At 37.8% G+C, this 22,204-nt stretch overlaps 1 protein-coding gene across 3 annotated transcripts; it reads left to right on the top strand.

Annotated features, from left to right (window-relative positions):
* Nucleotides 1-20,783, top strand: LOC134541265 (casein kinase I-like). Of its 3 annotated transcripts, none has more exons than XM_063384554.1 (10): nt 1-202; nt 289-385; nt 473-583; nt 667-815; nt 6,043-6,271; nt 7,966-8,136; nt 10,331-10,479; nt 11,934-12,120; nt 15,413-15,539; nt 15,961-20,783. In XM_063384554.1, the coding sequence occupies exons 2-10, from the start codon at nt 310-312 to the stop codon at nt 16,049-16,051; spliced, it is 1,290 nt and encodes a 429-aa protein (XP_063240624.1). In that variant the 5' UTR covers nt 1-202; nt 289-309; the 3' UTR covers nt 16,052-20,783. The 3 variants fall into 3 exon arrangements, with proteins under 3 accessions (XP_063240624.1, XP_063240623.1, XP_063240622.1); XM_063384553.1 differs by having other exon boundaries at nt 4-172; nt 308-385; XM_063384552.1 differs by having other exon boundaries at nt 113-202; nt 308-385.
* The last annotated feature ends 1,421 nt before the right edge of the window (nt 20,784-22,204 follow it).

The raw sequence follows: 22,204 nt of genomic DNA, 5'->3' as shown, positions 1-22,204 counted from the left end.
CGAAGTAACATCGGGTACCTGCGTGTGTGTGTGCGACATATATTACACCTTGCAATGGAATACCTTAATATTCAGGGCTGCTGGGAGAGTATTGCACTTTCTTGATGAATCTCTAGAAAGTAAAGGAAACGGCCTTCCCGTCTGTGATCTTTATTCTTGTCCCGCGCCCGAGGTATTTACGTCACAATACTTTTATGCACGGGTACGTTGTAGTTGCAAGGCAATGGTAGAAGCTTCAAACATGGCTACCACAATGGAAGCTGTTTATGTTTCCATTGTCTTGTGAAGGTTTTGCATGTATTTACAGCGATGGAGCTGCGTGTGGGGAACAAGTACAGACTAGGCCGTAAAATAGGCAGTGGCTCGTTTGGAGATATCTACCTGGGTGAGTAGAGACAATTTTTTGTTTTGGTACCGTCTCGCTTCCAAAAAAAAAAAAAAAATCAAAGATAATGCCTTTGCTTCGTCCCAGGAACCAACATTTCTACCGGGGAGGAAGTCGCAATCAAGCTAGAATGTATAAAAACCCGGCACCCGCAACTGCACATAGAGTCCAAGTTCTACAAAATGATGCAAGGTGGAGGTTAGTACATGTGCTATTGTTGGCTCGGACGGTATCTGAGGGTTGGTATTTCGCGTGTCCTAGAGACTGCTTCGCTGTTCCAGTTGGGATCCCCACGATCAAGTGGTGTGGCTCGGAAGGTGACTACAATGTGATGGTTATGGAGCTACTTGGACCATCACTAGAAGATCTCTTCAATTTTTGTACACGGCGATTCACTCTGAAGACTGTACTTCTTTTAGCTGACCAATTAGTAAGTACAACTTTGGTTCAGAAGTCTCGATCCGTAGTACCTGACTTTGGTTACATAGTTTTGAAGTGTGCCTAGATGATTGTTCATATCCAAACTCATGCTGTGTGATACAATTAGTAAGAAGGTTGTGCAGCCTGAAATACACCTTTGACTGTAATGAGTTGTGGTTTTCATTCAGATCAAAGCACATAAAATCAGAGAATTAATTTTTTTTTTTAAATTTTTTGTCATGTTTCGGTAATACTCTGATATCGCAGCTTTTTAGTATGGAAAGAAAACAATCGGAAAACATGTGATATCGCAGCTTTTTAGTATGGAAAGAAAACAATCGGAAAACATGTTTTTCACACATTACATTTTACACTGAAGGGACATCTCTTAATTCCTACTGGTTTGTGAAAAATAACAGTTTAAAGCTTACATTATAATACCTGTGTTTTCACACTGCGGGCGCCATTCATTGTTTATTTGCGATCGTGTGCCTCTTAGTTTAGCACTATTGTAGCCACCTTTGGAAAATTAAAAATACCCTAATTCTTTTGATTCATATATTGAAGTTTGTCCCTGGATCCTGAAGTCTTAATCCTGTTGGCTTGATCCTGTGGTACATGATGCTTGCTGTTTTAGTTCAGTACATCAAAAGATACTAATGGCATGATCCTGTGGTACATGATGCTTGCTGATTTAATTCATTAAGTTGAATAAAAACTAATTTTTTTCAATGTACAATCATAATTCTTAATATTCCGAAATGTATATTTCATGTGCAGATTCTTCATGGAGTAGTGAATTTAAACAGCAAGCACCATGTACCACAAGAGCAATACATACCACACACGAGTACTAAACGTTTCAAGTCAAGTGTTTAGTACTCAACTCAATCTTCATTTTAAAGCTCAGAAAATTTGAGTAGTTTACTGTTTGGTCTAGGTAAATAATAAAACTTTCATGAAACATCGCTAATACAAATCTGGAATATATTAGGATTATATACCTAATAATTGTGAAGTTATACAACACAGTTCAGTAGGGAACGTGTTCAGTTCAAGTAGAACTGATTAAAAAAGTATTTGTTACAATTTAATTATTTCAGCATGCGACACTTATAATCTCCTGCAGTTTCATTATTATTAACAAGATAGATAATTATGTATTGAATTTGCTAGCGATGATTGTTGATTTTACATAATTTTGAACTGTGTTCATGATTTAAATTTTTGTTTGGGCGTATTTGTGGTCATTTAGTTTATCGTAATCATAATATTGTTTATGTTACCCTATATTACAAACACAAAAAACAATCACCTTACTCAAAATTTTGTAGAATTCGATGGAGTAACAACTGTTTCTTAAAATGGGGTTTGAATATCCTTTTCCACATTATTATTATAATATATACCTTGTGTCATTGAAAATAATTACACTTCTATTTCACTGCCAACCTATCTGAAAATAATATAATATAATGGTGCACGTGAATGTGAAGAATATACACGGATGAAGCGCCATAGTTAACCACACAAACCAATAGTTACCATAAAAGAACTACAGTTACTTCAGAAGCACAATAACTACCACAGATGCATCATAGTTACTGTATATTGGTCATAAGAACAATATTATTTTACAGACACCATAAATATTCTTGTACTGGGCTTGTAGTGAACAAGGCAATAACAAATTTGAATATTTAAGATAGCAATACTAATGTGATAGTTTTGGTGTGAATTTTTTTTTTTTTTTTTTTTTTTTTTAATGTTTCCAATTAACATCCTAAATTAAAGCCTTGACTGAAATGCAACTGGATGAAAATATTTTAGTCCCTGTGTTTCATTATATTAATTTGAGTTAATTTTTTTTAATAGGTCCAAGTTGCTTACAAATTCAAATAGCTAAATAACATGGAAAATTATTGTTGTAAAATTCTTTTGTCAATCTTAATACTGTAAGTAGGGACTGTAGGCTATTATGCAGTTAGCACTGTGATAGTGATTCTAAAGCCATTATGAGATATTATATACAGTATGTACTTTTGTGCCTCTATTTCCTGTTCGTGAAGTTTTTAATAATAATAAATAAAAGTTACGCTGACTCTTGACTCAAATGCTAGATTTTTTCATTTCTTGACTTTACATTAAAATATGCTATTCTGGCACCCCTAAAAATCACCATGATAATAACCATGAGATATTTCCTAATGGGCTTAGAAAATCTATTAACACATGTCATTAGCCCTTAGAAGAACCTTTTTAAAAGTTATCAAGATAAATGTAAAAAAATGGTAAAAGATGACAACCATTCCTACTTGAGAGCCTAGCAGTCCCGTTAATCCACACGGGCCTGGACCATGTCTGCTTCACCAAAAGTTCGAATTAAATGGAATTTGCCTGGAAATGTACGTAATAAAGTTTTAGATGGGTGTAGACTTAACAAAATAAATATCCTGCTTATTTTTTTAAATCCTGTCCGGATTAACCATTGTCCAGATGAGTGGACTCTGCATTAGCTGGACTCCTCAGTACGTATAAACTGCTTCCCTTCGTTGTGACGCCCAAGTAACCCCACACGTCACGCCGCAGTCGGAGAGTTCGTGGTCAGGCATCCTCCGAGTGTTTACCTGGAGTGCTCGTCTGTAGGTAGTGGGTTGAGATGTGGCCGTGGAATACAAGCTGGCACGGTTCTGTCTCTCCGCGTGTCCCCGGGACTGCGTTCACTGACCAGCGCGCTCTCGCATCACTCGTGTGGACTTAAGAGCCAGGGAATCGGGGAAAATCGGTAAATCTACTTGGAATCCTGGGAAAAGACGTGGAAATCCCCCCGGTGGTAGTATTTTGAGGGGACAGTGTCATGTCCCAGTTGGTATTCACCCAGACCGAGAAAGCGTTTCTCTTCCGATGGAGTTTTAATGCGCAGTTGTACACACTGTGAAACAACGTATTTAAGGTTCTGTTTCAAGTGGTACAGCTGTAGGGATGGCGGAGGCTGGGTTCTGTTTCTTTCAGAATAGTTGCAAAATAGGTACTTAAGTTATTTGGGAGACAAATAGTCAAGGAGATTTGTAATTTTGGATTAAGAGGGAAATTTTTATCAGAGGTTTGTCAGAGCACTGAGAGGGACCCACTATAATATTGGTCGCTTGTCTTATAGTGCGAGTACAGGCCTGCCAGATGAAATCAATTTTCGTAACGTGTAAGCTTCTGCAAATCATGGCTTTTATTTGAATCAGTTTCGAATCAAACAGCAAACTATTCACGAACATTGAGTATTTTTGAATCCATTTTGAAAATGAAATGAAACTTCACGTGTAACAATAAAAGAATGATGTAAGTAAATGTTAGAAAATAAAACCTTGTAATGCATTTTCTTATTGAAATTTTAAATTTATGCAACTGAATATATACATAATAAAATTATATTAAAAAATTAAAAACATGCTTTAATTTTATGAACTGATGTGTAAAAAAATAATCTTCAAATTTAATTAATTTGATAAACAGCAATAATGTTTAATATACACAAGCTTAAAATAAGAATCAAATATTAAACAAAACAATTAATTTTATTGAAAAGAAAGCATGGAATGCTTGGAAACAGTTGTCTTAAATTTTTACCACTAGTATCCATTCATTAGGACAATGTCATTATGAAAGTTAAAGAAGAGATTACCCCATGCTTTTTTTTTTTCATTAAAATGGTTTGGTTTATTACTTAATTATTTTAAGCTTACGTATTAAAGAATTTTATCACACACAGTTCTAGTTAATTCTGTCGCTGTTGAACAAATTAAAAAATTCAAAGATTTATTTTACTTTCTAGTGCATAAAATTAAAGTTTGTATTTTAGTTTTAATATATTATTTTATATTTATGTTTTAGTTTATATTGAATTAAATTTTTTATAAATTCCTCAAAATACATTACAAAATTAATTTTCAAAGTCCCGAAAATTTTGGGCGCATTAAACACCCCCTTCCCCCTTAAGGAAGTCCGATGGTGCCCGAAGGCCCCAGAAGCTTGTCAAAATTAACATACTTTAATTAGGTATCCTGACTTATAAAAAGTCGGAGGCAAACGACCTCTCTCCTTTGGAAAAAGGGGGGGGTGGGTGGGTTGAGGACCCTTAATGACTCAGAAACCCTCTAAATCGAAAAATAATCAATTTTTGATGTTTTGTGGTTTTGACTTCGGGCAAATATCCCACCATGTCCGGACTCTTCGATATTCAAAAAGCATGGTTATTGTCCTTAGCATGAAAGTATTTTTTTTTTTTTTTGCCCTATGCTGCCTCCCTCCTTTTTTATTCACTCTTTGGGTCAAAGTCATGAAATTATTGTATTGTCATCGGGATTACATATACTTGCAAAGTTTCAAATCGATATGACAATAAGAAGTGGGTTAAAATCAACTTACAAGAAGATTTGATTACTTAGTTACAAGTGTAGCTAATACAAATGTGTTAAAAAATAGGGTGTTTTTAAATTTTAATCACAATCACAGATTATTTGTCTATGAAAAACATCTGTAGAACATGTTGCATAAAACAAATATAAATTTTCTCAGTGAATCTTTTTAGGTTTAATTATTTCAATGATATATTTTGTGAGTGACTCTCACTTGCTGTTTTTTTTAAATGAAACTGCTAATGCGACTTCCAATAAGGTTGCGTTAAACGTTTAACGCTACCATGGAGGGGGTAGCCATTAAGTTTTGCTATTGTAAGGAACTAAGTAGAGAGTTAGAAAAAAATAAAGATCCTGACAGTTTGTAGTGTCGCCATATTTGTTTCAATTTTCAATACCCTTTTTGTATATTACAATTTAAATTGCAGGAAAAAAATCATGTTTCGTAGACACATAAATAGTGAGTGTGTGTCATTTCTCTATGTCCACGAGATCTCGCCGCGTCAATTTTCTCCTCGGGGCGAACCCGTCCGCTTGATTAAATAAACAGCTTTTATCGTTGAATGATTTCGTTATTTTTTTTTTTTTTTTTTAGTTCAATTTGATACAATATGATTTTCACTAAAAATCAATTTCTACCCCTTCCTGTTTTCATTTCCGCATTACGAAGTTTCACTTTCTTCCGCGCGGAGGGACAAATAGTTAAAGAAATGATTCTATTTGACGTGTGGACTCGGAATATGGAATATTTTCTGGACGCTTGTAGAAGCGTAATGGTTCCTCGTGCGGTGTGGGGCGTGAGTGTGATGGCGAGGTGGTGTGTCGCAGATATCCCGCATCGACTACATCCACAGCCGCAACTTCATCCACCGCGACATCAAGCCCGACAACTTCCTGATGGGGCTGGGCAAGAAGGGCAACCTGGTGTACATCATCGACTTCGGCCTGGCCAAGAAGTACCGGGACGGCCGCACGCACCAGCACATCCAGTACCGCGAGAACAAGAACCTGACTGGCACGGCGCGCTACGCCAGCATCAACACGCACCTGGGCATAGGTGAGCCGCGCGCCAGTCCTCGCTTTTACGTGTTTCAAGGGGACGAGGGCATACATATGTCATCTCGCTATCGTGGGAATGACGAGAAGCAAATATACACCACTCTGAATAAAATCCCACGGATGCCTTAGTTTTTATACGGTAACCAGCACTTTAAGTATTTCACATTTGAAAACAAGTCCGTCCATTCATGCGCTGCTTTCAAAAAAATTTTGTTCAAAGTTTGGGCACCCGTGTCTGTTGGGCTGGTACACACATCTCTGTTTGAAAATAATTTTAATTATACTCCGTCGTCATCGTTAATTTAACTGTGTGATCATATCGTAGCTCATATCAGTTTTATCTCACATTATCTCGTATTGCCGGGTTTTTATTATTTTTTTTTTTTTGCTGATAAGTTGTGAGGTCACTGATGTTTAAGAATTGAGGTTGCTTCAAATTTATTATTTGGTTTTTTTTTTATATATTTTGCCATGATTAAATTTTTTTATAACTAGAGACAAAATTTATGGTTTTATTTTTAGTCCAGTTTCATTTTTAAAACAGGAATTCAATGTTTTCATTTTTATTTGTATAAAAGATGTTTTGTTATACTCACTCCACCAAAATAGTGGTAAAATGTATGTGCTGCATTTTTACGATAAAATAATTTGTAATGAATTGATTTAAAACAGATACATTATTCAGAACAATAAACTAGCGAGAATGTGTGTTTTGAAAGTGATCAAATAAGAGATGCACAGTAAATCAAATTAAATTAACTTTTCTGATCCATTTTTGCCTGGAAATGATTTCTTGAATGTCAAACATTAAAAGATTACTTTTTTTTTATAATTTGAATTAAGTTTTGGTCAAAAGACACTTAATTCCATGATATAACTTGGATTTCGGTGCTGGGTGGCGTACTAACCTGCGTTTCAGGCTGATTTCAGAACTTGGTGACAAAAATATTTATAAAACGGAGATTATTGCAGTAGAGTTGTGTTTTGTCACCCAGCTGTCTTCTAATAAGTGGCCACGGTGCAGTTAGTCAGACAAGAAGTTTCAATCACAGAAGAGTCTCTATTAACCTTAGCCTCGATTAAACGAGGTTACTTTATTGTCCGGGCAAACCTCAAAGTGCAATTAGGGGCAAAGTTGTTTGAAACATTTGCTTGCGTAGGGACGGACAGCCGTAGTCGGTCTTTAGGTCTACAATTTCAACTGACGCATCACACAACTTGCTCAGCCATTTCGTCCGTTCAGGTCCGGCAACGTAGATTATTTCGTTTTGAACCGGTAAATCTTCAATAGCGTTTTTCACTTGGCGGTACTGAATTTTTTTTTACTCCGTCCCACTCCAGTTCGTGATGACATTTACGTAGCCGTTCATACGATCGTTTACTTTTTTTTCCTCTAGTACCTAGTTTCCGAGGATGCGGAGGTCGGAACGTGCGGGTTCGAGTCTTTGTCTCCGGAGGTGACGCTGATTTCCTTGAGCACGAATCCATTTTGAGTCTGGAAATCTTGCAGGTTGCAGTACATCTTGTCGCTGGCAATGATTGGACGTAACTAAATTATATAATTAACTAAATTATGTAACGTGTGCCATGTACCGGGGCGACACGAAAGAGCCTGCGCTGCTGGGGGCAGCGTGGTGAGTGTGAGACGAGGAGGGAGAGTGGCGTGGTGACGGAGCGCGGGCGTGAGTGCAGAGCAGAGCCGGCGCGACGACCTGGAGTCCCTGGGCTACGTGCTGATGTACTTCAACCGCGGCTCGCTGCCCTGGCAGGGGCTCAAGGCTGCCACCAAGCGCCAGAAGTACGAGCGCATCAGCGAGAAGAAGATGTCCACCTCCATCGAGGAGCTGTGCAAGGGCTACCCAGGTGAGGCCCCGCGACGCTGTGCTCTTTGTTTCTCCCAGGGAAAAATTACAAGATAGGAGAAACGTACGGCCGCCCTGCCGTCCGTCCCAGTGTTGGTGCGCACTCTAGAGTTGGACCCACGGCTCTTTGCTGCTGCCGCGTGGACCGACCTGGCACGTTTCACCATTCACTTGTTGACCGTGGTGAAGCCGCGCTGCTGCCGGGTCGTTGGAGCTCAGACAATATTGTTACGAGTATTCTCTAGCCAAAGAATTCGACCGATGCACAAAAAAAAATTCAGCTTTCCCTAGCGATCCTGTTTCGTAGCTTTGAAGTGAACCCAGTTGTGCAGACACGTGGCGATCTTGAGTATTGAAGGTATAGTGCAGCACTGTGATTTCTGTTTTGGAAATATTTTTTATGGGTTTTTAAATATATATATTCCTAAAAAATAAAAATTAATAATCACATATTTTCTATGTAAAATAGTCATATAATTGTGTTTGACACTTAAATACGAACAGTTACTTTTAAACTGAATATAAAGTGGCTGTATATAAATAGGGCTGAAAATTGTTTTATTTCAAACTTATTTTCTTTGGTGTTGTGTTTATTTGAAACTTTCTTTGTTGGAAAGGTTTTCAGTTGCATTTCAGTTGTTTTATTAGTGTTCTACTCTGTACTGACATGCTGTTCAGTGTTGTTTCAGTTTTATCCCCAATAACAATGTCATGGTTGCTACAGGACTAGAAAACCGGGAAATGTCAGGGAAATTTAAATGGTCAGGGAATTCCGGGAAATGTCAGGGAAAATTCTACGAATTCTGGAAATTTTAAAGTTGCGTATAATTAAAACAAAGCTTTGTTTTGATGCGCTCGTACCGCTACCGAACGACTCCGCTAAAAGGCTGCTGCTTAAGGCACACGGCAACTGCAACGTTTTTTTTTTTACTTGGTCTACGATTGTCCGTTGCAATAGGCTGTTACAACCACCCACCATAACTTCTGGCCAATCCAGGCACTCGTTTGTTCACTAGCGAATCCAGGCCTTCATTTGTTCGTGTTTTGCTCCTTTTTAATTTGCCCTTGAGACTTTGTATTATGTTCCTTTCCATGCAGTGAACTACAGAACGGGCATGGCGTCGTTTATCTTTTGAAGGCTATTTTCATGTGGAATAAGATGACTACAAAGCTTATTACGTGAATTCAAAGGCGTTGTTTCAGGTGAAGTTAGTTTTTGATGCGATCATAAGAAAATAAAGTGCATTTTGATAAAGAGGCAATACCAATTCTCATTTTGAAAACTACCAAGCTGATACGAAAACACGTGGCTTTTGTGTGCGGTTATGTTTTTGCATTTTTTTCTACCTATTTTTTTAACTTACTTATTTATCAACCGTTATAATCTTTGAGTTCTGTTGCATGACACTTACATTATGTATAAAAAAATATGCATAACTGAACATGTTTTTCCCCAGAATCATTAGTTAACATTGTAAGATTGTAAGAGTATTGCATGTTGTAATGCTGCTATTGTAATTCTCTAAGTAGGCCCATTATATTGCTAGGTGTGAATTTGTAATAGTTTTTGTATTTGTGTAGTTATATTTTTTTAAGAATTCAGAAACAATGTTTTAACCTAACCTGAAAATATTAATATGTACTTTTTTTTAGCTTAGAGATGTCGAAGAAAACTACTTTTAAGGAGAATTGGCTCAAGGAGCCACAGTTTCAGCTTATCAAACCCTCTGCTAAAAATATAAATTCTGCGTACTGCACTTTGTGCTACAAAAGTATTCAACTCAGCAATATGGGCCGAAGAGCTCTCACCAGCCATGTTGATGGAAAAAACACATTCTCAATTCTGCCGTCAAAATAACACAAAAAAAAACCTTATTTTACCTCGTGTTGAAATTTTTATACTACATTTAATCATATGCACGTTAATATTTATGGTATGTACTTCAAGAAAGTCAGGGAATTTTTCTCTTAAATTTCTGGAAAACAGGGAAAAGTCAGGGAATTCTAAGATTCTATTTCTGTAGCAACCATGAATGTGTGTTGTCATACATGCAGGCTCCCCTAAAGCACCGATGATACAGTGGAACATGTCGGTCAGGCAGAGTGATGGCCGGTGAGGATGCCAGGGTGCGCCACGTGTAGTGGAAGTAGGGAAGGGAGGCGGTGACGGAGCGCCGCGCCGCGCCGTGTTGCAGCGGAGTTCCCCACGTACTTGAACTACTGCCGCTCGCTGCGCTTCGAGGAGCGGCCCGACTACTCGTACCTGCGCCAGCTGTTCCGCACGCTGTTCCACCGCCAGGGCTTCACCTACGACTACGTCTTCGACTGGAACATGCTGAAATTCGTGAGTGCCCGCGCCCGCTGGCGAACAGTCATGGGGCAGGTCTGGGAATATACGTGTGAGGGGGAAGATGTCACTGAAAGTTAGAGGACTTAATTAATGACATTGAAAATCTGTTCAATTTTTTGTACAAAACTAATGGTTACTGTGTTTTTGGCGTTTTTTTAAATTAGTTTATATTTATATATATATATATATATATATATATATATATATATATATATATATATAAAGTGGAGGGGAGAGAGTACCTAGCCAGATATGGGTACAAAGGTTGGATTTCCTTTATTTCGTTATAAAATTTGCAAAATACAGTATTCATTGCCAAAAAATTTACTCAGCGTAAAATCTGAAGAATCTTACTACAGATTACCCCCCCCCCCCCCCCCCCCTTTTTTTTTTTTTTTTTTTTCCCAGTAGAATTACAATTTTGGGTTAGTAAAGTGTTTTGTATAATGTTTATTTGCTGTAATAATTGGTAAACAAGTTATTGTTTTACCGGTCAGTTAATTTTCGGAAGCCTTCCTGGAAAAATTTCCATTGTGACTGCAACCAGTACTTTTTTAACACCTGTGTTGACTTCTGAAAATGCAGATCTACCAATGCCAGCTGAACTGTGTGAAATCGCCATGGAATTTATATGTACTTATTAATATTTTTATTAATCAACATATATAAATGCAACCATCAATAATTTATAAAAATTCATAGTCTTATCATCTGTCCACTTCAGAGACTGGGTTCAGGAGATAACGCTCAGAGAAGCGAGAAGTTGATGGCGTAAACCTCTGGAATCTTTGATGAGGCGTGTAACGCAAGGACAGTCCCAGAAGTTTTTACTGGACATACAACGTTCTCACTAGTTCCTGCAACTCGCCAATGGCGAATAAACCGAGCAATAAACACTGCATGTGCTACCCTAGTCCACGACACGGACCATTGTCTGTCACTCGCCTGTGATGTTGATGGCCATGCGCACACATGTTCTAAGTATGTTTTTCTTTTAGCTAATTTTTTTTTGTTTCTGTGTTTTCTGAAACATCGTAGCATGGGTCAAATCAGAGTGCATCAGGCTGAAGTCAAGAGCTGTTGTGATAGTGTGTGGACGACACTGACGAAGGGGGGATTCGCAAACGTTCCCAGCCAGGTGGCGCCACGGTGCGATGGTAAACTCGCGTCACCAGGACTCTGGTTCATTTACCAGTCTCTCCTTGTTTTACAGTTCCCCCGGGTTTGTTTGGTTTTGAGACACAAATGTTTAAAGTAGAAATAAATATTAAAAGGAGAGAACCAATTGGTAATACAAAATAAACTTTTTACATGTAATAATTAACTGTGAAACCTTGTGACCGTGTGTTTGGTCACTGGAAGTTTCATGTTAAAATTCTACATTGGAAAACACTGAGGACAATACCGGGATGGTCGACCGGAAGTGAGAGCGCTTCTTGTGCCGGCAGGGTGGCTCGAGACATGGCGGCGCGGAGGAGCCCCGGGAGAGACGCTACACGTCGCGCACGGGCCAGGCCACTGCCGCCACCACGGCGGCGGGCGGGGGCACCAGCCGGCGCACCCAGACCGCCTTCGACCTGGTGAACAGCCCGCCGGGCGCCACTCCCCCCGTCACCACCGCCAGCCCCACCGCAGGTGCGCACGCCTCGCGCGTTTAGTCGTGTGCTCATTTCAAAGCATTGGCAACATAGGGAGCATTACGTATCTTACGTCACAATAAGCTAAATATGCATCTTATGCTCACTATTAGGAAAATTATGGATTTAAAATACAAAGATAAAAAAAAAGTGGCTTAAATGTGCTGTAAAATACTGTTTTTTTTTTAAATCCAAAAATTTGAAAATTTGAAAAGCTAAATAATAAATTTCAAAATTCTCTGTACATACAGCTAGACACCACATACTAAACAAAAAAAAAAAACTTTATTAAACATTTTCGTATATACTTGACACAACTAACAGCATGTAACAAACTGTGCTTACGGTATGCTGTAGCATAGACTGCACAAGAACAGGACAAACATTAACTTTCGTAAGTTTTAAGTACAAAAATAATAGCTTCTGTCACATACAGACTAGGCATGTGCGAGAAAGACTTTTTTGAATTCGAGACGAGATCGAGAAAGCAATTTAAAAATTCTCGAGAATCGAGTCGAGATCGAGAAATCTGTACTTTAGTTAACAGGATAATATGATCCAAAAAAGTAAAACTCAATAATCTGACAAACATACATAATTATTCAATAATTTTATCAAGTATCCACAATTGCAATTACAACTTTACCTTTACACTCAAGTTTATTTGCCTATTGTCGTACGTAAACATACGTTATTGACTCCATAGTCTATACAGTTTCCTTGAGCCATGGACGGTACTTGATCATGAAAGTCTGAACATTCGCCACTATCGATATGTCACTCACGATACGGACCGCAATTTAAACATGTTGCTTGTTATATACTGCTGGCCGTGTGTATAACCTAAGGCCATAAAACAAAATGCAATCGCGGAAGAATTCTGCAGTCATGTTTATATTTTTATTTTTTACCGTACCGTTTTACGTTGATACTTGATATTGATACCGAAAATGATTTATTTTTAACTTCAATGTTGGTTTTATTAACGGAAAATAATCATTTTCTTCTGTAATTTAATGTGATAACCACAGCAGAATTCATTGTTTACGTTTACCGTTTCATGTAGTGACTTGTGAACGGAAGTTGTTCGTTTTTAACTTTTTAATAATTTATCGTGTATACTATCGTAACAAGTATATTTTATTTTATTCGATCTACGTTACGTTGAAGATATGTTAATTATTTCAACACGCAACACAAAATGCTGCCTCAATATATTATATTACCTAACCTATTTCTTGTTTACAAAATTCTCGAAAATTCCGAGCCAAAAAAATTATCTCGAGACGAGATCGAGAAAATTTCTGTCTCGACTCGTTCTCGATGATGCCGAGACTCGCACATCACTAATACAGACCTCAAACCTATGGCGCGCAATGATTTCACAATTTTTAATCCGATTGCACTGCGACGACATGACTCGTTTTTCGTACCATTAGGTAACAACAACAAAAAAAAACTGACTGTAGAGACACGTCACTTCCGCGCGTCAGGTGGACCACCTGTTAAACCGAAAATTCCTCAGTTTTCAGGCAGGCTGGCCAATGTGTGACAGTTTTGTTCTTCTCTTCAAGCACTGCACTATTTACACTAAACACCTCGCGCACGCCGCGCGAGTTTTCAGAGTTAACACTTCCACAGGAAAACAAGTGTTTTCATGCAAACAAAAACCAATTAAAATGTACATTTGGTCTTTTCTTTACCACCTGATGGCTCATTTAATATTAGGTTCTTGGGTAGGAACTGTGCTAACCTTCTACAAACTGATAGGAACAAAAAAAAATTTTGTTTAAACAGTACCTACCAATCCGCAGAAAATAAATTATTGTATAACGTATATTGACCTATCCTAAATTATGTCAATCTATGTTGGTAAGAAAAAAGAAGGAAAAATTTTGTAGCAAATATGTGGTTATATTTTACCACTCACATTTCCGCATATGACGCAGTAGGAGACTCTCCTCGAAGGAAATCGTCACACATCATCGTATTACAGTATTTTGGGATGTGCGGTAGACATGCCAATCGAGGTGACGATGCAGTTTATGGCAAGAGATCGTGGATAATTTTTTTTGTTGATGTGCATTCATACTAGGTCTTTTTAAGCATTTCCACTCGCACTTATGAAATATTTGCTACAATCGTTTTGTGGTTTCTTACGGAACCATTGGTCAATTTGTTAACGACACTAGAAGTTACTGTAATGCATGACTTATTGCAATCAAATTGATACTTCCAAAGGGATGTACAAAGTCTCATCGCCAAAGGAATCTATAGAGAGTGCGCAGCGCAAAGTAAAAGTGGTTTCAGTAGACGGATGTCTCTGAAACAAAAAAAAAAAAATATCGCAAAAGAGCAAATAAGTATTGAAAAAAGACTTAACGCTTGCTTTGTTTGCTGCTAGTTCAGAATTTTTATACTTGTAAAAATTAGCATAGGTAACTATGCTACTTCAAAGGTTGAAATGTGTCAATAATTAGTTCTTTTGTAAAAGAGAAAAAAAATTAGGCCTGTGCAAATGTATATTAGTTCTTTAGCTTGAATCAAATACGAATAAATTACATATTCTCGAATGTGAAAAATCAAATTTGAATAGAAAAAACAGAGAATTGGAATCCTATTAGAATTTTTTTTTCCGCATGTAACAAATTACCGAGGGAAATAAAAATGTGAATATGTAGTTGAGTAACTTCTGGGAAATTAGTCAAGTGGAGTGAAAGGTTGGTTATGTTAAGTCAGCTGCAGTAATTATAAAATATATTTGTAAAAAAAAAGTTTAAATTTTTTAAGGGGGAAAAAAATCAGTTTTGATGCAGTTAACCCTTTCCTGCCTAGAAATATTTTAAAAAAAGGAATTTTGTAATTTTTATTTCATTTTTATATTATGTAGGCATAAAAGGAGACCATATTTTTTTCCAAATTTTTTTTAAATTTATATTTAATATATTTTTTTAATGAAGGGATTTTTAAGTCCTGACAGGCATTTATCATACGTCCAGCTCAACGAACAAAAAAAAGGGCGCTCCAGACGAGTGCAGCGCTGCCGTATCAGTGCTGCAACCTCTCGGCTGTCAATCGAACTTCTTCGACAACTGGCAGAGCGGAGCTATACAGGGACCCAGAGGTCCCGACAGGCAGCATGTGGTTTCAAACACGCACACAACTATTTCTATGGGGCTTCGAACATTGTGGGACACTCAAGTCCCGCCAGGCAGGAGAGGGTTTTAAGCTAACTGCCTTACTTCCCGGACTGAGCTGCCCTGCATGTCGACCGTGGCGGGGGTTTGCAGCGTCGCCGCGCGGGCGCGCGGGAGAGACCCAGGAGCGGCGGGTGAGCATGCGCCTGCACCGCGCGGCGCCCAACGCCTCCGCGCCCGACCCGAACGCCCGGACGCCAGAGGCTGCCAAGCAGACCAAGTGAGTACCTGCGGGCGCACACTCTTGTCTTGTGCCGAGTGAGATGCCTTCAATAACACGCATTCTTTCTGTCGTGGTTACTCTGCACCACCACGACGGAATCGCGAGGATTTTTTTTACGAGAATTATTGCGTTCTGCTTCGAGGGTTTTTGTTTCATCGAGATCTCACCCTAGACGGTGACCTTCCCCCTTGTTCCTAAGGTCAAGTGTGCAATTTTTCAACTCCAATCGGATGAACGGTGCGTGAGCGCATGGAAGACAAACGTACAATCACATGTGCGCGCGCGCAAACGTTCATTTTTTTTATGTGTACGATTATTCTCTTCTTTGTATTTTTTTTTTTTTTTGATGCGTTCTCTTTCCGCCTAGGTTTTGTTCAATTGTTGTGCTGATGTGCTTGTGCTGTGTTTGTGTTGGAAGCGCCACCGCAACTCCGACGGCACCCCCAGTGTCGGCCGGCCGTAGGACGGCGCGCCACCTCCCGCCCGCCACAGACAACATCCCCGTTTGAACGGTTCGGCCGAGCGTGTGGCGTGTCGGCACCCCTGGACCCGAGCGGAGTGCGTTTCCATGAAGTTTGACAAGTTCACCCACCTTGCAATTTTATATATATGATATATATAGTACATAAAATAAGTGTATATGTGTAAACCAAGCCTTCGTAACTTAAATGAGGACAGTTTTTTTTGTGTGTGAGTTTTTAATGTATATAAAGTACAATATTAAAAAAAAAATATATACATGTAAATACATAGCTATGTAATGTACGATACAAGAGGGCGGACCTGAACGCGGTTTGGTTGCCGGTGTGAGCGGCGAGCGGTACATTCTCGTGTGTGTGTTTCCGTTGATTCATATCTCTACCAAGCTTCAATTTTTATAGCTGACGAAAACTTGTAGAAAATTTGTCTAGCGATATTTAGTTCCCACATGATGTAATATATCGTGACGTGTGAGCCATCAAGCAAGTGGACAAGACGGCGATTTTTGATATTTATTGTTGATTGTGGGAATGGCGTCAAAGTGTTTTTAAATTAATAACGACCATCGAGGTATATTAAATGGTTTCAATGTGATCACGTTAAGTTTCGTTTTTGTAAGTTGAGTAGCACTTATTGTATTGCAAGAACATTGGTACAAGGCTGTAAGAATGCAGTGCTTTAAGTAAGAGTGGCATTATGCTTCGGGCTTTCACTAGGGCTGTCTGGGATCCAGGAACTCGAGAAATGTTTAAGGAACAATATGTATTTGTTTTCAGGATTGTATAGGGTTATTTGTTAGGTGGTTATCTTCTCTTTTTATGTGACAGTGTAAATTTTGAGAAGATTACTATAATACAGTTTGTCTTAACACCGTAATTGGGAGACATAACAGCCATGTTATTGGCTATCAGTAAACCGGCTGTCAGTGCAGGTTCAAGGGAAGGAAGTTTTTACCGTTTTCTGTTTTCCTATACTTCGCCTAAAACAAACCAAAAAATTTGTTCATAAAATCTTACGAAAAACATTATATAAAAGAGAATTTCTTTTTTGACACATTGAAAGAAACAAATAAAGCAAACAATTTTTAATTGTTTCAGACGTTTATAATATATTTAAATTCAGCTGAAAGCGGTTCAGAGCTCAATATTTTTAAAAAACGGTCCAATCGTTTCTTCAGAGATAGTGAGTGCACTTGCATTATATACCACATTTAAAACCGCGCACAATTTTTTTACATGTGTGTGTTGAAAAAGCATGGCAATGTGGCTTATTCGTAACTTGGCAACGCTGCCTATCACAAGTGCCTTCGAAATCCAAGTTGTGAGAGAAATGTTAATTGAAGGTTTACGGTTGCTGAATGAAAAACTTAAAATTATTTAAATTGCTCTGAAAATGGACAGTTGTGCTGTGGGAAGGAAAGTACTCTGTGACGGAAAGTCATGCGACTGGGGGGGGGGGGGGGGGGGTTTGTTCATTGTAAATGAATAAATATACAATTCATGATAACTAATGGTCAATTAGGTTAGGTTAGCTACATTATAAATACCTACTTTAAAACATTGTGGACGGTTGATTTGGTTAGGATAGCTACATTAAAAGATACTGCGAAATCATGTAAACAAAAAAGCAAGCACGAACTTCGGGGAACTTCGGGTTTGGCTCTCTCGTCTGTGAAAAGAAGGCTTGCCAACGTGAGTATTCGGGTCTGTGCAATGCAGAATGTACATCGTAGGCTTCCCGTTGAGTTAAACTGGACTGCAATAGTGGTAGTTGTTGCTAGTGGGCTGTGATGTTGATTGCAACACGAATGTGCTCTAAGGCTTCACTGTCCAAGGAAGTCACTGGTGTTTGTATAACATCTGTTGTTTCCATTGGGAATTTAGGGAAAATTAGAATGTGGTCAGTTTATTTATTTATTTTTTTTGTGGGCTCAGTCGTGACTAATGGAAAGGCCTTACATCAAAGTTTAGTCATTACGTATAACATTAAAAGTGGTATGATATAAAAATCTTGACGTGCAATGTTCTCCTTCTATTAATAATGTTCACAGGCTTTCACGGCCATTGTCTGAAGTAGCTTGGCTTCTGGGCTGTAGCTGCGTCCTTGGCGAATAATTCACTGGCGTTTCGGTCGACACTGCAGTCGCCTTCATACCTAGAAGGTAACTGCTCCCTGATGATGGCGACTGCAATGTCAACTGAAACGTCAGTGAATTATTTGCCAAGGACATGTCTACAACCCAGAAGCAAAGCTACTTCTCCTTCTATTATTTTAATAATCAGTGTTCAAAACTACATGTGTTCGAACGGAAGCCATGATCTACTTCAAGTTAGAACGGTCGTTCACTTTTAGGTGAGTTAACTACTGCCTGGGATATAATGAATGTAGTCTCTGTGACTTAATCATTAACATCACCCTGAATTTCTGTGACTAAAATAGCTGCTCGGGAAAGTTATATTTGTTGGGACATTTTAGATTTTTTGCCAACCATGGTCCCTCTATGGCATTTATTTAGGTTTGTTGTTTTGTTGAAGGTGTTTCTGATTGGTACTTCTTGCCAGACGGAACTAATGTCTGATCTCATGAACGTGATGTGGTGATGTGGAGGACTTGTAGGTTGTTATTCGCACGCACCTGGCCGGCTAGCTGTACCGTGTGTGTGGCACGTCTCACTGCTTTTCTAGTTTCAAGTGTGGGTTTAGACTCTTTAGATTTTTTTTATTCAAGTTTATTTCTCATTAAATTTATTTCAAATGAGTTATGAAATGCATTTACATTTACAGTAATAAATAGTAGTAAACTGCTTGTGAATGCAGGTTTAGATAATTTTCAGTGAACCTTCATGAAGCATGCGTTGATAAATGGGGGGGGCGGGGGGGGGGGGGGGGGGGGCAAATTTTAGTTCGAAAACCTTTCTTTTCCTCTTTCTTGTTTCCCCCAATGCCCGTTCATTCTACTGCTGTTTTGTTTTGTGTTCTGGTGCGAGGTTTTAGGAAGGGGGAAAGATATTTACAGTTTTGGGTAGCATTTTTTTTGTGATGGAAGCCCAAAAAAGTATTATTTTATCATTTATATAATCAAGGAGGTAAAAAAACACAAATTAGTAAGAGTAACAACAAAAGCTGAGAGTTCATTCTTGATTGTGAAGAGGTATACATACCTGGAACTGGAGTTGACCACAGCTGGATCTCGACGGAACGAGCATGGTTAAAATTTGAAGGTGGATCTGAGATTTGAGCATGCACCACGTAACAGTTTTCCCCTAAAATGAGTACAATTTTAAAAAAATTCTAGGCTAAATTTGGTGTCCAAGTTTCTTATTATAATAATTGTACATGCCACATGAAAACACATGAATTTCCTTTAATACCAAGGTTAGATGACACATCACTGGGGAGTGCTTGAACACTCTCTAACACAGGGACGGTGGAAGCTGGGTTATCTTTATTCCTTTCAGATAATTGCAAAATAGATAAATTATTTTTTTTTTTTTTTTGAAAAATTATTAAGGAGATTTTTCAACATATTTGTGTGGACACACTGGTAATTAATTTTTTTAATGAGACAAATGCTGTGTACTTTTTCTATGTATGGAGCAGCTACGTATTTACAACGTTTCAAACTATGCGGCGTTGGTTCCAAACATGCCGGATTAAAGACTCGTTCTCTGTAGCCAAGTTCAGTATCGTATAAAGGCACAACAGGTTTGTAGCTATTATGTATTTAGTTTTGGGAAGGTATAAAAGAGATGCAAATAAACTGTCTTGACATGACAGGGTTTGCTCACGTAAGCAAAATAGACCCAAGTGCACAAATTCCTGTTTATTATTTGAAACGAGACACATCTCAGAAGACGTTTTGGCATGCAACTTGAAATAATTCAAGTTGATACATAAGATTGTTCCAGTCGTAATGACTAAAATATTAGTGCGTGGACTCTTGTTCCTGGCCACTCGCGCTGCTAGCCGAAGCGTAGTTCGACCCAGAGTCTGTGAAGCAATGCTGCCAACTGCAGGTTTGAGCAGGAGCCACAGTGTTTTTGGGAATGTCTCGACAGGAAATACTTCACTCCCTGTAATGATAGTTTTAAAAGAAGGCTATTGTACCAATGTTGTTGTGATACAGCTCTTTGTGTGTCTGTTTTGTTTTCCTTTTTTTTCACTGTACAGTTCAAAAAAAATTTGTGGTTGTTTCCCAAACATGTAAATGTGTGGATGTTTTGTAAAGCATAAGAGTGACAAATGTATGTGTAGACTCCCAAAATAAAACTATTTATGTGTTTTTAATGCTGTGAAAAGAAAAAAAAGAACTACGTATTGTCCGAAGCATTTTGTGTGTGTGTGTGTGTGTGATCTTGTGTGCATGGAGCTTGCTTTAGATGTGTCATGAATTCACCATCAATAAACTTGTCCGAGAATTTATTTTTTATTTTTTGCAATTTGGTTGGTTACGTTGTTTTGTATTCACATTGTATGTGACCTTGTGAAATGCTGTTTTGTGACGTATTCTCGTCACAGACGGTGCGTTGTGATTGGACCGTTGGTTCTTTTTTTTTTTTCGTGTTGTGGTGGTATGCGTCATGTTTTGTAACATTTCGCTCACGCTTGCACGTTGGGATGTAAGAGTAAATAAAGATACTAAGTGAGTGGGAACTGTGACCACACCAACTTCTGATTTGTCCGACAAACACTTTGTTTTTATTTTGCTGTCGATGTGTATAGTACAGTGCATCTTTTATACATAATAAACTGTAAAAGTGAAGTGTGTTGGTACATTTTGGATGTCCCCGACAGACTCATGTCAACACTTGTGGCTGTCACTTCATTTTGGTGTCAGCGACAGTCAACTCCAGGAACTCTGCATTTTGGGTTTTGTTCAACTTACCGCTGGAAGTTTTTTTTTAAAATCACTGAGTAATTGGTATGTTGGTGCACACTCCATGGGTCCTTTTTTTTTTGTTTCTACTTTTTCATTATTACTTTTATTTAAGGGCATTATTTAAAATTTGAACTTGATACCTTCCTTGCCACAAATATTTGCAAGAGAGATATATACACCCATGATCTTACACTAAGTGAATATCTGTTCAAAATCATTATGACAGAACATCAAATGCAAGGAAGAAATCAAGTTAAAATTTAAAAAAAAATAACCTTAAAATTAACGACATAAAAAAATTGTACATGGTGAGTAGAGTCCAAGCTCACTTTGTTAACTTCACTCTGCGACTAATTGTCTGTTGAACCATGATGAAATAAAGGTGTGTGTAATTATGTGCCCACTTTGGAAATTATACTTATTTTTTTATTTAAGACAATGAACTATTTTGAAATTTACTATAACAAAAATTAATTAAATAAGTACTACATATTTATAATCTATTCATATACACGTGTGAAAATAATAATATATCGATACCACTTCACAAAATTATATGCAGATATGCAGAAACCTAAGATGAACTTAAACTTGATGTAAGTTAATTAAAAAATGTTAGGATATTACGAACATTTCTCTGCAGTTCAAGCAGTTGGTATTTTCCATTCTTTGTAGTGGTAGCCATGCTGTAAATAAATCAATTTTTTTTTCCTATATAACTTTATCATGATGGTGATACATTTATTTACAATGTATTAAATTTAAAAAACTTTGTTAAAACATGGGATGTTTAAGTTTAATATGTACGGCTGGTACATGTAGCTGAGAAATGATGCTAGTTCAAAATATGAAGTACTATAAAAAGTGTATTGGTCGTAGATTTTTAGGTTGAGACACTTATTTTTTAGTAATATTGGCTGAAAATTAGCGAGCCTATTTTGAAACGGCATAAGCGCCAATTCAGTTATATATCAGCAAAATCTGCTTCTGCTAATCCGTATCGGCAAAGCTCCAAACAATATGATGCACACAAAATGTATGGTCAATTATTCATGTATATTTGTTTAAAGCACAATTTTTATAATCCAGTAATCTGTAATATAAAAACTGGTATAAAATTTTCCACTGCCAAGTTTTGAACCACGTTCCTTTAGCTTATTAACAGTGCACTATAACCACCGTGCTACGAAGCCTCACAGAAGATTATAAGGAGAATATGTATTGTAATATAATGGTTGTAAGTTGTAATACCAGTATCCTTAGGTTTTTTTAAAACTTGAAATTACCCTTTACCATGTATTTTC

Source organism: Bacillus rossius, chromosome 18 (genome assembly GCF_032445375.1).
Source record: "Bacillus rossius redtenbacheri isolate Brsri chromosome 18, Brsri_v3, whole genome shotgun sequence".
NCBI lineage: Eukaryota > Metazoa > Arthropoda > Insecta > Phasmatodea > Bacillidae > Bacillus > Bacillus rossius.
Note: the sequence above shows the minus strand (reverse complement) of the source record. Positions and strands in the feature narration are given on the sequence as shown.

Excerpts from the sequence above, each read along its gene's own strand:
- LOC134541265 (XM_063384554.1), top strand. The coding sequence starts at position 310 with ATGGAGCTGCGTGTGGGGAACAAGTACAGACTAGGCCGTAAAATAGGC. Across the intron at positions 6,272-7,965 it reads CAACACGCACCTGGGCATAG|AGCAGAGCCGGCGCGACGAC; the intron begins GTGAGCCGCGCG and ends GCGTGAGTGCAG. Across the intron at positions 8,137-10,330 it reads GCTGTGCAAGGGCTACCCAG|CGGAGTTCCCCACGTACTTG; the intron begins GTGAGGCCCCGC and ends GCCGTGTTGCAG.